This window comes from Dreissena polymorpha, unplaced genomic scaffold (assembly GCF_020536995.1).
Source record: "Dreissena polymorpha isolate Duluth1 unplaced genomic scaffold, UMN_Dpol_1.0 chrUn046, whole genome shotgun sequence".
Classification (NCBI taxonomy): Eukaryota; Metazoa; Mollusca; class Bivalvia; order Myida; family Dreissenidae; genus Dreissena; species Dreissena polymorpha.
The window spans coordinates 139,350-153,868 of record NW_026273360.1 but is presented as its reverse complement, the minus strand read 5'-3'; the positions used below and the strand labels follow the sequence as shown (position 1 = coordinate 153,868).

Genomic DNA, 14,519 nt, shown 5'->3' with positions numbered 1-14,519 from the left:
AAATATTACCGCTCTACTTTGGGAAAACAATGGACTGTTTCTAAATGTCAATTTATATTTGTATATCGTCAATAAAAAGGGAGACAATTCCTTCTACATAAACATTTGCGTAAATTATATTTTGGCAATGATCTCACTTTCAATGTCTCTTTCAGTCTATATGTAAGTTATTTACTTTTACACACGCGTTAATTACTTCTCCATATAAATAGTAATCTTATAGAATAAATTACATATTGTATTCATTCAAAATACAAGGTGAAAACCTGCCTTTAAACAATATAATTTATAAATAAGCATTCAAATGTGTTTTCCTAGGTAAGTTTAGTTTCAATATCAAAGTGAGTGCAGTGTCTTCTTCAACACTGTATTCTTTGAACGCATTACCGTTGAAAGGGACACCATGACTGTAGTCAACGGTATCAACAATCTCCACGCAGAGTTGTCGTTCCTTGCTCTCACATACAACTCTGCATAAGGCTCAGCACGCCATTTTGTCTACCAAATAGCTAAAACCGAACAAACGCATACAATGTATATTTGTGTGGATATTTAAGATCGCATGCATTTAATTAAGAAATAGGACTTTTAAATGTACGATAAATCGTGCAAAAACTTGTGAGTTTTAATGCGACTCTTTGGAACTATTTTATTGCCCATTTACACAGATGTAATCATTCCACGCACTTCACAAATGTTAACAATTGTACATATTTTTTATTGAGTGATGTTAGGCATTGTTTCGACGTATTTATGTATGTTGGTTTGTTAACATAAAAAAACATATCAATTTTATAATAATTAATTAAGACTGATATAAGATATCATGGTATGAGATGGTTTTCTTTAATGCAGTTAATGCAATGTAACCGTCGTGCAAGAGATTGTTTAGTATACTGTAACCTCAATGATGAACGCTTGGAATGATCATGACATGAATGAGACGCTTTCATAACAATAGTCCGTTCTGAGCCCAACACAGAGGTGAATGTAATGTGACCGTCGTGCAAGAGATTGCGGTATCAAATGAAACTACATTCACGTAGGACTCATTATATGTTTGATACAGTCGACCACTCAATTCTTCTCATGAAGCTTCGTGCATTCGGTCTTAGTGATAGCGTTTTAAACTGGTTCAAATCATACTTGTCGGATAGAAACCAGCTTGTTGATGTCTCCGGTACCTTTTCTTCTAAGGCCAGTATAACCTGTGGTGTACCCCAAGGCTCAATCCTTGGACCCCTTCTTTTTCTAATTTACGTGAATGATATGTCAGCTGTGGTTAAAAATAAATTGTTATTATATGCTGATGATTCTGGAAACCTTGTTTCTGGTAAAAGTGTACTTGATGTTGAAAAGTCACTAACAGATGATATGAACTTGGTTAGCCAATGGTTGATCGACAATAAGTTGTCATTGCACTTAGGTAAAACTGAGTCAATTGTGTTTGGGTCCAAGCAAAAACTTAGGTCACAATCTAGCATTGATATATCTTGTAATGGTACACCCATTGCTTCTACATCATCCGTTAAGTATCTTGGAATTACCCTTGACCAAAACCTTTCTTTCTGCTCAGTGGCTGAGTCTCTTTTGAAAAAGGCCAATTCTAGGTTAAAATTCCTTTATCGTAAGAAAGATTTCCTTACTTTGCATACGAAGAAACTTCTTGTAATGTCACTTTTTCAGTGTCATTATGATTATGCTTGTTCTGTTTGGTATAATAGTATAACTCAGTCTTTAAGAAATAAGTTACAAACCTGTCAAAATAAGTAAATTAGGTTTGTTCTTGACCTTGATTCTAGAGTTCATATTGACCAATCTCAATTTAAGTCTCTCAACTGGTTACCAGTTTACATGAGAGTAAATCAAATAATGTTATGTCATGTCTTCAAAATAAGAAATGGCCTTTTTCCAGATTACTTGAGTGAACACTTTGTTTCCCAAGATTCTATGCATAATTACAGCACTAGGCTTAGTAAAAGGGGTGGGTATTGTTTACCCAAGGTCAAATGTCATGGTTCCAAATCCTTTTCTTTTAACAGCATTAAACTCTGGAACTCTTTACCTGAGTCACGCACAGAGGTCAACAGGTTAGAAGGCTTTAAGGTTGCCATTAAGTCATTTAATGAATAATATTTAATTTTTTATATATGTGTATCTTTTCACTTTTAATAAGCAGATATTAACTTCGTCTCAGGTTTTTATTTTAATAATTATTAGTTCATACTTCATAACATACATTTTAGCAATATATTTAATTTAGATAATTCTTGATACCTCATATCATCAAATTACAACTGTCAAAATATCTATGTGTTGCAATAATTGATAACATTATCAATTGATCTTAGTTTCCAGCTCCTGTCATATTTTCTGAGCACTACTGTGATAATTAGTTTGATCTCTTTTGAACGGTGATATATAATTTTTATTTCATTAAATAATTATTTTACTATGAACATAGTTATGTTTAAGGTCAACATAGTTATGTTTAAGGTCTGCCTCTTTTTGTCATGCCACCAATAATAAGGACCACAATGGAAATAAGGGCTTGCTCTTTTTTGTGTTATCCTTGGTTTGGTGAGCATGTCATAGTTTATTGTACATGATATAGTTTTTAATAATTGCTTATTATTTTATTCTATGTTATGTTGTGAACTGTGTACATGCTTTCTATGCCGAAATAAATCTATCTATCTATCTATCTATCTTTATTTAAGATTGCAATACTAGTGGCGCAATACACATGATATTTTACCTTATATCTGAATACCGGAAGTTTAGTTGTTGAAAGCTCTCATTTGGTCAAAACATCCGTGTTGAAGCAACATGGCATATACAGTCCATAGCTTTTTGGGGATTTTGTTAGCTGTTTGTAAGTGTTTTTTACAACGATGGTTGAAATTTTACTTGAACTTCATATGTGTATATAATATCTTGCTGTTAAGATATTATTCGAATGATTTTATTTATATAAATATACAAATTATTAATTATAAACATTCATAATTATTATTCATGAAATGAAAAGTATGTATGCCGTGTAATTTTTGAAAATCACAAAACAACCTAACAACCTAACATTAAAACAAAGAATTACCGTGTTATCTTTTCTTTCAATTAATTACCTAATTATATCGATGTATTATTTCGTTAACTGTGTATCGATCACGCATCGACTTTGTAAAATATAATATGGCGTCAATCGTGTATTTACAGGTCGTGCAGGAAAGTAAGTGTTGTTCTTTTAAGCAGGGTGTAACTCGATGGTTTGTTAAAGCGACTTTTTTCACGTTTTGGTAAATTGACAAAATTTAAACAAAATGTTTCAGATTTACACAGTTTCGTTGTAGTATGATATTTGTGAGGAAACAGTAATACTGAACATTTACCATGCTCTAAAATATCCATTATATTTGACGATTTAAAAACCTGAAAAATTATAAAGCGTTGCAACGCGAAACGATTGAATAATTTGGAGAGTTCTGTTGTTGTCGTTATATTTTGTGTCACTACGAGGATTGCTTTTATACAGTATGAAATAAGTCACTCATTGTAAGAGCACGGATGGCCGAGTTGTCTAAGACTAACAGATTTTCATACAGTATAACCCGGTATCAGCGACAACTTTTTTATAATGGCCATACCTCACTATATAGTTGATGAGTGGATGCTTTAATGTGAGTTATGCAGTTGAAACAGCAAAATTAAGTGTATTTTTTTACGAAATATTTGCCCCGCACATTATCAGGCCATAATCTCTGTATATGCACTTTTCGTTATTTCAGAGTTTTATTATCAGGTCCTCATGATTTTCCAGTATGCTGCGCGGACAGAGTATTATTTGTTCAATAAGGGTTTGTATTCTCAAAAGTGTTCATGGGCGTATTGGCACGTACATCTTGTTATAATTGTTATACATATTATTAAAGTGATCGTGCATATATTGTATCGTCAATGCATGGTTTTATGTAGTTGTTGTTTTACAAAACGTTCGTGGCTGTGTTTGGCAATACCATTAACAATGTCCCTACTTTTGTTTTGACAGTTTTCGGCGAATGCTATTTCTTCTATGTTTTAATTTTCTAGTTTTTAAGGTAGTTTTTACTGGTTCATTTAAAATATTCGCATTCGAACTGCATTTTTCCAGTAATTTTGTATCGTAACTGATCCTACTTTAATAATAATCTAGTTTATTACATAACATAAACATATATGAAATACATGCTTTTTATAATGATGTTATATATTATATTGGTTATATGTTATTTTTGTAATGCCAAATAGTATGTAACACTTTGACGTTGTTGCAATTGACGTCATGTGATTGTGACGTCATTTCCTTTATTTTATTACAAAATGTTTATTCCCGATGAAGGTCTTTGCCCGAAACGTTGTGTAAAGTGATATTGAAAAACAATAGAGTTGTTTCTCTGTTTTCTATAATTATTTGTTCTATGTGTAATAAAAGTTGATCTTATATGATTCGGTTAATCTTTGAAACTGTTTTACCATGGCGGAAATCTGCTTTTTGCGATTTTACACTCTGTTTTGTACTATTCGGCTTTTATTATCGTTTCTTGTATGATTTATCTGAATAAAAATTCGATTGTTTTTGGTAGGTATTCGGTTATCATACCAATTTTCATCAAATAATAAGTCGTAAGTGTGAACATCTTCATTTATCAACGTATTAAATTCACTGATTTCTCTTTTTCCAAATCCGAGTTTTAATTTGCCTGACGTTTGGTCAATATGTTGTTTTTCCTCAGTGTGTTTGTTTTTGTCAGCTCACCTTGGCAGGAAGATATCGAGCTGACCTATTCTGATCACAATATGTTCGGCGCTCGGCGTCATGTTTAGCTTGTTACTACTGTAGAAGAAACTTTTTATTCAATCTTGATGAAATTTGTTTGTTTTTTTACAATATCTTTGCCGAGTTTGAATCTTGGTCACGATCATTTAAAAATCAAAGTCACCAGGTGTTACTTTAAAATCACCATAGAAGCCACCTTTGTTAGTCAATCAAGATGAAATCTGGTCTGATTGGTTTTCTTGACATTGTCTTTTTAGGCTTAGTTCGAATGTGGGTCACGTGCGTTCAAATATTCGTTCACCAGTCCAAACCTAAGAAAGTCTTTGTTACCACACTAGAGGCTCATTGAATTGTCTGAGTTACGTGAGTCAAAGACAATGGAACCAATGTATTTTCTTATAAAAATCAATTTAACACTCTAGGGGACATATCTGTGACTCAATCTTTATGGAACACGGTTAGAACGGTTATCTTGACAATATTAAGAACGAGTTTGAAGTTTCAAAGTTTCTTTAATTTTTTTTTATTACATATGTTTTTTTTATTATCAACGATTGTGGCACATCTTGACCAACCTGTGACGAATCGTTATAAAACTGAGGCAAATCCAAATGTGGCGAATCATTACAAATTCTGACCGTCGCATCCGCTTGTTTTTTAAACACCCAAATTTTGAATTCATTTTTTTAGTAATGCCCACAGAGTGTAAACTTTGTGTTGTCATAGATTATATAAGCAGTTGATCAGTTACATTGATTGAAAGATAAGCGGATGTTAACAAGTATTTCCTCCTGAAAATGTATCTAGAATTTCGCTCTTTAGAAAAGCCACAGGAAAGTTATCAAGTGAAAATCGTCAGTACCAGAGATTTAAGTAGTGATTTCAAAGAAATAATTTTGAACCAGGCAACCACTATTTGATATACAGAATATAAATTCTCATAAAGTTTTCTTTATTCTTTATTAGCTGTGTAAATACTTGAACAATTATTGCAATCGTTTTAACAACACAAAGACACTAGCAAAAAACCACTACAACAATCTTTATAATGTAATGTATTTGACAAGAAAGTCACATTCAAAGTGTTTAACAATTCTTTATAATTTACGGATTATACAAGAGTTTATCGTTTAACGGTATATTTCACTCCACTGTTTGGGGGATTTAGATTTATGACAATTATTCAATTAAGACCTATTGAACACTTTCTTCTTATGAAAGAAGTGTCAAGAGTCAGCAACATGCTGCTTAGGAGCTTTACTAATTGACTTTCCTTCAAAAAAAGAAATTAATACTTTTACAAAGAAACGGAATCATTATCATCACTTAAAAAAGCACTGTATCCGAATAGTCGTTTTTAGACCGAAAGTTCTTATGTTATGTTAAATAACGATATTGACCTGAAATAACATGCGAACCTGCGAGTTATTTTGTTTGTGATGTTTACTTACAATATGCACATCATATATAAGGACGAAGACATGTGTCCTCTTATAGATTTATCGAGACAGTTGGAGCATTATACCCTCTTATCGGAAACGACTATACTAAACAAGATTATTGCCTAGCAATAAAAGCCCCCTATCTACGCAGGATCCACCATGCTCAGCAATATTTGTAGTTTATTTGTTGCCATAGCAACCAGAATTCTTGACGTAGGAACAAAATGAAATAACGTGCATATTCTCCATATTGCCATCTATTCATGTATCAAGTTTAATAAAAAGATATAAAGGACTTTTAAAGTTATCACAGGATCCACCATTTTCAGCAATATTTCTACTATATTTGTTGCCATAGCTACCAGAATTCTTGACGCAGGAACAAAATGTAATGACGTGCATAATCACCATATTGCCATCAGCCCATGTTTCGAGTTTCATTAAAAAATATGGAGAACTTTTAAAGTTGTCACAGGATCCAGAAAAGTGTGACAGACTTACAGAGCGCAAACCAGAAGTCCCTCTCCGGTTTCACCGTTAGGGGATTAATAAGCAAAAATTATTTCCAAAGCATAAAAACACAAACTGAAATAGTCTTATTAGTTAAATCCCAATGACACATAAACAACACTGACGATCCTCGATTTTTGTTATATTTTTAGAGCGGTAAAATTTAGCTTTAGCAAATAACCAACGATTTTAATATCCTATGAGTAACAAACAAATAATAAAAACTGATCAAATCGTCCTAAAATGTGTTATTTGCCTTACCAAATGTGAGTCAATATATATTTTAAATTTCAAAATTTATTTATTTGTATAGATACAGAGGCGTATCACAAAATAATAGATATTATTCTTTTAAAAAACTAATCATATATAACGAAGTTCACATGTGTAATGAATAAATGTTAAACATGTATGTCGGCTTTGTCTTCTGTTGTATATCTTTTCTCATGCACACGTTTTTAAAGCACCGGTATGTCTAAATTTTAATGAAAATAAGTTACTTTTGTTGGATGATGTTTGTATTTTTCTTTCATTGACTGTGCGTATACACTTGTTTTGCGTATACCGGTTACATTTTCTTACTCATTCCAATAATATGTTATTGCTAATAAATATGCTTATACAAAAATGTCGGCAATCGAATTCCATGAATTGGTCGAGTCATGTTAAGAAATAATACATACCGTTGATATAACCTTTAAGTGCATTATATTCATCTCTGATTTAGCTGGATACTGTATTAGCCTACTTTAACTGACCTCGATACACCTTATGAATTATTAGTGTTTTCAGTAAAATTTAAATCTACGTTTGCATTCGCATACAGAAATACATTTGTCAAATGTCAATAATTACAGTTGATATGCCCCTTTTAAGGCCAATACACATGTGAAGTATCAAGCCAATCGGTCAATTGGTTGACAAGTTATTATTCGGAAATCGGAAACGATTTTCACACCTAGTGTGATTGTGACCTTGACCTTTGACCTAGTGAACCCATTTTCAAAAGGGGTTATCTACTATCCAAGGCCAATGCAGATGTGAATCATCAAGCCAATCGGTCAATTGGTTGACGAGTTATTGATCGGAAACGATTTTCACACTTATTGTGATATTGACCTTTACATTTGACCTAGTGACCCCAATTTCAAAAGGGTTTATCTACTTCCAAGGCAAAAGCACATGTGAAGAATCAAGCCAATCCGTAAATTGGTTGACGAGTAATTGATCGGAAACGATTTTCACACTTAGTGCGACAGTGAAATTAACCTTTGACCTAGTGACCCCAATTTCAATAGGGTTCATCTACTCCCAAGGCAAAAGCACATGTGAAGTATCAAGCCAATCGGTCAATTGGTTGACGAGTTATTGATCAAAAACGATTTTCTCACTGAGAGTGAACGTGACCTTGAGCTTTTACCTAGTGATCTCAATTTTAATAGGGATTATATACTGTCCAAGGCCAATGCACATGTGAAGTATCAAGTCAATCTTTCAATTTGTTGACGAGTAAATTATCGGAAACGATTTCCACACTAAGTGTAATAGTGCCCTTGACCTTTGACCTTGTAAACCCAATTTCAATAAAGGTCATCTAATTTCCAAGGTAATGCAGATGTGAAGTGTCAAGCCAATCGGTAAATTGGCGGAAGAGTTATTGATCGGATACGATTTTCGCACTTAGTGTGATAGTGATCTTTACCTTTGACCTAGTAATTCCAATATTAAGAATGGCCATCTACTGTCCAAGACAAATGCACTTGTGAAGTATCAAACCAATCCGTCAATTCACTGACGAGTTATTGATCGGAAACGATTTTCATACTTAGTGTGATATTGACCTTGACGTTTGACCTAGTGACCCCAATTTCTATAGGGGTCTCTACAGTCCAAGGCCAATGCACATGTGAAGTATCAATTCGTCGACGAGTTATGGATCGGAAACGAACTGATCTACCGACATTCAGACTGGTCTACCAACAAACAGACCGACCTACATCCAGCAAAACATTATACCCCTTCTTCTTCAAAGAGAGGCATACTAACGAATGATGAATCATTTGGCCCTCCCCTCACTGTCGGTGTTCTGGTATATTTATTTCATTTTCAACTGATAAAGCATTTTTGTCTTTGAAATGCACAATGCTTGTTAAATTTATTATATAAAAACGCAATATTTCGTGAAACTTATTGAAAGAATAATATCACACACAAAAATGGTGATTTTATGTAAAAACTGCTACCTTTTAACTATTCTTTTTTGTGTTCAGTAATGTTTACTATTTTAATCACATAGTATGGCCCTCTTGATAATAATTAACCTATTTCTAATGTGAATTCCAATTTTCGGATCGATATTTCACGTGCAAATGCATGTTGAAATAACATTTATGCGTCACATTTAATGCACATTAAAATAAACCACGATATTATCATTAATTTAAATCAAGTGGTTTATACTGCCTTTTTGCTTGTACAGTTTTTGCATTTGCTGTTAGTATTCACGTAACACTAAGGAACAGATATAAATAATGATTAAAATATTAACAAGTGTTCCGCGGTCATAGACATATGCACCCCAAACAGGGTTTTGAACTAATGATCCCAATTTCAATATGGGTCATCTTCTGTCCAAGGCCAATGTGCATGTGAAATATCAATCCAATCGGCCAATTCGTAAATGAGTTATTGATTGGAAACAATGTTCACACTTATTGTGATATTTACCATAACCTTTGACCCAGTGACCCCAATTTCAATAGGGGTTATCTACTGTCCAAGGCCAATGCACATAAGAAGTATCAAGCCAATCAGTGAATCAGTTGACGCGTTATTGATCGGAAACGGTTTCAAACAGTGTGTAAAAGTGACCTTGATCCTTGACCTAGTGACTTCAATTTCAATAGGGTTCATCTACTGTCCAAATCCAAATGCACATGGGAAGTATCAAGCCAATCGGTGAATTAGTTGACGAGTTATTGATGGGAAACGATTTCACACTTAGTGTGTAACAGTGACCATGACCTTTTACCTAGTGCCCCCAATTTCAATAGGGCTCATCTACTGTCCAAGACCAATGCACATGGGAAGTATCAAGCCAATCGGTGAATCAATTGACGAGTTATGATTGGAAACAATTGTACTCTTAATGTGTAACGGTGACATATGACCTAGAGACCCCAATTTCAATAGGGGTAATCTGCTGTCCAACGCCAATACACAGATGAAGTGTCAAGCCAATCGGTCAATTGGTTGACAAGTTATTGCTCGGAAACGATGTTTACACTTAGTGTGATAGTGACCCTGACCTTTTACTCAGTTAGCCCATTTTCAATAGGGGTCACCTACCGTCTAAGGCCAATGCACATGTGAAATATCAAGCAAATCGGTCAATTACAATTATGACTAGACCAAACATGTGACTTTTAAAGTGTACAAGGTTTTACTTTACTTTTTTTTTACTTTAGTTATGTCCCGGAAAAGCTCATTTAATGGTATTTTGACCTTTCAACTCCAAGTGTGACCTTGACCTTGGAGATATCCACGTACTACTTTCGCATGACACACCGTCCCATGATGGTGAACAAATGTACCAAGTCATTTTAAAATCCAACGATAAATGACATAGTAATGGTCCGGACAAACTTTCGGTTTAAAACGCACTTAGTGACTCTGTTACCTAGTTTTTGACCCGGCATGACCCATTTTCAAATTTGACCTAGACATCATCTAGATACAACGTCTGACCAAGCTTGGTGAAGATCAGATGCAATTTTTGGGCCAGACAGACCGACCGACCGACAGACAGACCGACCGACAAAGTGACTCCTATATAGCCCTCATTACCAATGGTAATTGGGATATAATTAATGACACGTAAAAATGCTAACATGCATAAAAAATACGTATAAAATAAAGCATACATCTGCAAAATTATTAAAAATAATGTTAAAATACATTTTTTAAGAAACTGATATGTTAACAACGCAAGCTATCTCAAATTATTTTCATACATGTACCTGCCGTATGACATGTTTAACGTATACTTAAATATTTTACTAGTAAAGGTTAACCGGTTAATTACTGGTTACAGCAACAGGTTTAATGGTTAATATTTTTTCTGTAACCTTTTGCATCCTTAGTTTGGACCTTAAAAGTACTTCACAATAATCATCTGCCAAATTTTCATTCATATATAATATTATGGCGGAACACTAACACCCTGTCTGATTATAATATTTGACTAAAAAGCAAATATGGGCAATCATTATAGTTATTAAAACAAAAATATTTAACATAAAATATAAAAATGATAATTATTAAATATAGTTATCTTAAATAATAATAATAATAACACAAACAGTATTTATTTATGAATACAATATGTTGGAAAATAAGTACAAAGAATTTACAACAAACAAATAAATGCAGAATATTTTCAATATTTTCAATGTTCAAAATAACCTGCTATCTTTTGTATTTTTAGCGAGTACAACAATACGCCATGTTCTCTTTTTGTTTATCTTCCGCATACTGAACCAAAATTTAGTTTGAACATCCTGATATGCGATTATAACATTGCAACCTAAGAGGAGTATCTATGTAAAATCTAATATTCACAGATACAAAACAGAAATGTTGTAAATTCATGTACATTGTAAACATATTTACCTTATGTACAAACAAAACATTTGAAACAATACAAATATGGTTATCATATAATGTGAATGAAACATTCCCATAATGATATATTTTTTTATTTTAATGAAACAAACACGTGCAAATATTTAGGGTGCTCTCGTTCAATATCAGAAATACAATTTGTGTAGAATATTGTGTAGAATATTACAAGTATATAAAACATATATAACAATATATGGCTTTGGAATTATTATCATTTGTCCTTAAACAAAGTGGATACTTCTCTGTTGACATTTTAGCAAGGGACCCAACATAAAATTTTAACAGACAAATTACAAATTATTTATTTCAGAACATAAAATGATAGTGTATTCTGTTTTTGTCTTGACAGTGTTTATTTGGGCCTGGTAACAAGCTTGGCATTAATTTTCACTCAATGCAAAAATATACAATAACATAATTCACAGATAGTGTATTTGCAATTACAAACACATTTTTTTTAGCAAAATTGGAATGTGCAGGTTAATTGCAATCATATGATTTTGAATGAAGAAATAGGAGTACATTAAACAAATTACTCTGCAATTTCAATAATTTTTCAATTGCATAAATGGTCTGGTGGGCGATATTTGCGTACCTTCAAGCTGTCGATTTGTTGTGGTGCCATTCTCAGTAGACGAGGAACAATGTGGCAATCTTACATTTTAGGATTGCAATCATCTATGCCACTAGTTTACTTCCACATCCGTATCATTTTGATCCAACATCTTGTTGAACCAATGTTTTCTAGCGTCTGATCGTTTCACAGTATGTGGAATACTACATACTGGACAAGATATCTCAGTATCATAATGAAACTGTTTCACTCTGAACAATCCTTTATTATGTAAGGACACCTTCATGTCTGGGCACTGAATGTACTCATCAAATACTGGCGAAGATTGATGAACAAAGTCTTTTAAACTTTTCTTAAGTGTGCGCCGAACTTCTTTAATCCGCCAGACAAAATTGTCTAGCTTAGCATTTTCTGAGCAACAAACTATCCTGGCATAAATTATGTAATCTATATACCATATTCTCAACGTATAAATCGAATTGAGATCAAATACAGCCAAGCCGTTAAATAAACAATATTGGTCACGCTCCTGGCTGATAGGCCAAGCACGAATGCAAACAGCTACAAGCCTGTGGAAGAAAGAGGGGGGCATAAACTTTCCGCAAAACACAAAAGCTAGAACTGGTGTTCGTGGTTTATCAGGTGAAGTAAAGCTGTCTATTGGTCGCGGTGCCCTGCTTAGGAGACAAGGAACGATGTGGCAATTCAACATTTTAGGATTGTAATCATATAAGCCACTAGTTTCTTCCCGTACCCTTTCATATGTATGTGGGATTCCAGCATCTAAAGCATCCGCATTTGGCAAAGGCTGTGCTATAACATTTAGATATTCCATGTATGTTATAACAGCATCCTCGTATTGATGTATGTAGGGAGGACTGTTTTTCATAACTTCGCGGAGAACATTGGGTTTGAGAATGGCATGTTTTTTATATTCTTCCCAATCTTTCAAAACAGTGGCTTCTATTTTCTGATTATGAGGTATGAAACATTTGAAAGCTTCAATGATCCATTGAGGAGCAAGAACAACAAAATCCTTAAGTTTGCCTGAGTTGAAAAAAATGATATTGCCTTGTTTGTGCTGCAATTCCAGAAACATGATTAGTTCTTCTTTACCCAATGTGTGTACGTTTTTAAGATCTTGTTCTTCAACATCTTTCATTTTAACTATCAGCAGCTTTTCAGCTCTCATTTTGTCCAATGTTTGTTCCATGTGAATCCATCGAACTGGATATTCTTCGTCCCAGTAATCTTGCTGCGCAGCCAAGCTGATAATTTCTTTTTGCAACTCTCCAAAAGAAGAATCATTTGGAGACAGATTATTTACAAGAAATCTGCTCCTATAAATATGTTCAAAGATTGGCGAGTTATTATCAAAGCTACATAAAGCATCGTCAAAATACATATTCATTTTCTTCTCTATTTCTTCAGCACTCCCCTTCATTTTGTCTTTCCGCGTGCCAACTAAAATAACAGTTGGCTTTATTGTCCTTTTACCAGATTGATAATCACTGTTCATGTGAATTGCATTTAGCCAAAATTTAAATATATCCAAATAGGTGCAATCATCCACCAAACCACACCAAATTCCAATTCCATCCGATTTACTTACAACATCTTCCAAACATTTTGTCATGTCCATCACCACTACGTATATCGACCTCTTATTCAAAAAGAACTGATGAGTTGAATAGTACAGTGTCTGACCGGCAAAATCCCAAACTGAAACAGTGATCTCACTTTTAGATTCATCAAGCAAAGCCTTGCCCTTTTCTGAATTATCGCTAGTAGTTTCAAGCATCTTCTTGGCAAACTTAATTCCATGTTGCAAAATTTCATCTGTTTGCAAGGCTAAGCTTTCTTTGAAAGTTTGTAATGGCTCAGTTTGTGTTTGAGTTTCACGATCCTCTGTAGATGTGATCCTTTCATTACTGTTAGCAGTTTCATCATTAAACGCAGTTGCTGAATTCGTGTCCTTCGACATATGGTTGTTACAAACAAGTTTTTGAATGCGCTCTTCATATTTGACCCGTTTTAATTCTTCATCTAAACACCAATCACCGTCTGTCATCAACTTACACCTATGTATATCGATACCTTCTGTGCTGAGAGGTTGTTGTGTGTGTGTTTTGTTACGAAATTCCCAAATCAAATTGTTCACCAAAGATGTTTTTCCCATACCATGCATGCCTACGACCATCAGGCGAATATTATTGACCTTTTCTTTTCCATCTTTAAGAGCTTTGTAAAAGAGTGTAATTGCTTTCTGATCCAATTGTTGAATATCCTCAGGGGTTTTCGTTAATTCTGAAAGCATAAAACAGTGCATACTATTTACACTTACGAGTTTTTTTACGTTTGCAAAGAAAGGCATATTACAAATAAAACGTCAGACAGGCTAGCTTAGTTGTTAGAGGGATAGAAAATACAAGGGAGGATCGCTGGCTCGGTACCAGGCCCTGCAACATAACTTGTATGGGCATTGGCCATAAAA

The 14,519-nt window shown here is 33.7% G+C and overlaps 2 protein-coding genes across 17 annotated transcripts in view; one reads left to right on the top strand and one right to left on the bottom strand.

Annotated features, from left to right (window-relative positions):
• The window catches only part of LOC127863837 (integrin alpha-V-like), a 212,646-nt gene that overhangs the window by 106,638 nt on the left and 91,489 nt on the right, over window positions 1-14,519 (top strand). The window lies entirely within an intron of this gene.
• Window positions 5,760-14,519, bottom strand: part of LOC127863836 (uncharacterized) — a 71,911-nt gene continuing 63,151 nt past the window's right edge. Inside the window, exon 9 of the mRNA XM_052403492.1 lies at window positions 5,760-14,332. Within this exon, the coding sequence (XP_052259452.1) occupies window positions 12,138-14,332 (2,195 nt within the window). The 3' untranslated portion in view covers window positions 5,760-12,137. The remainder of the gene's footprint in view (window positions 14,333-14,519) is intronic.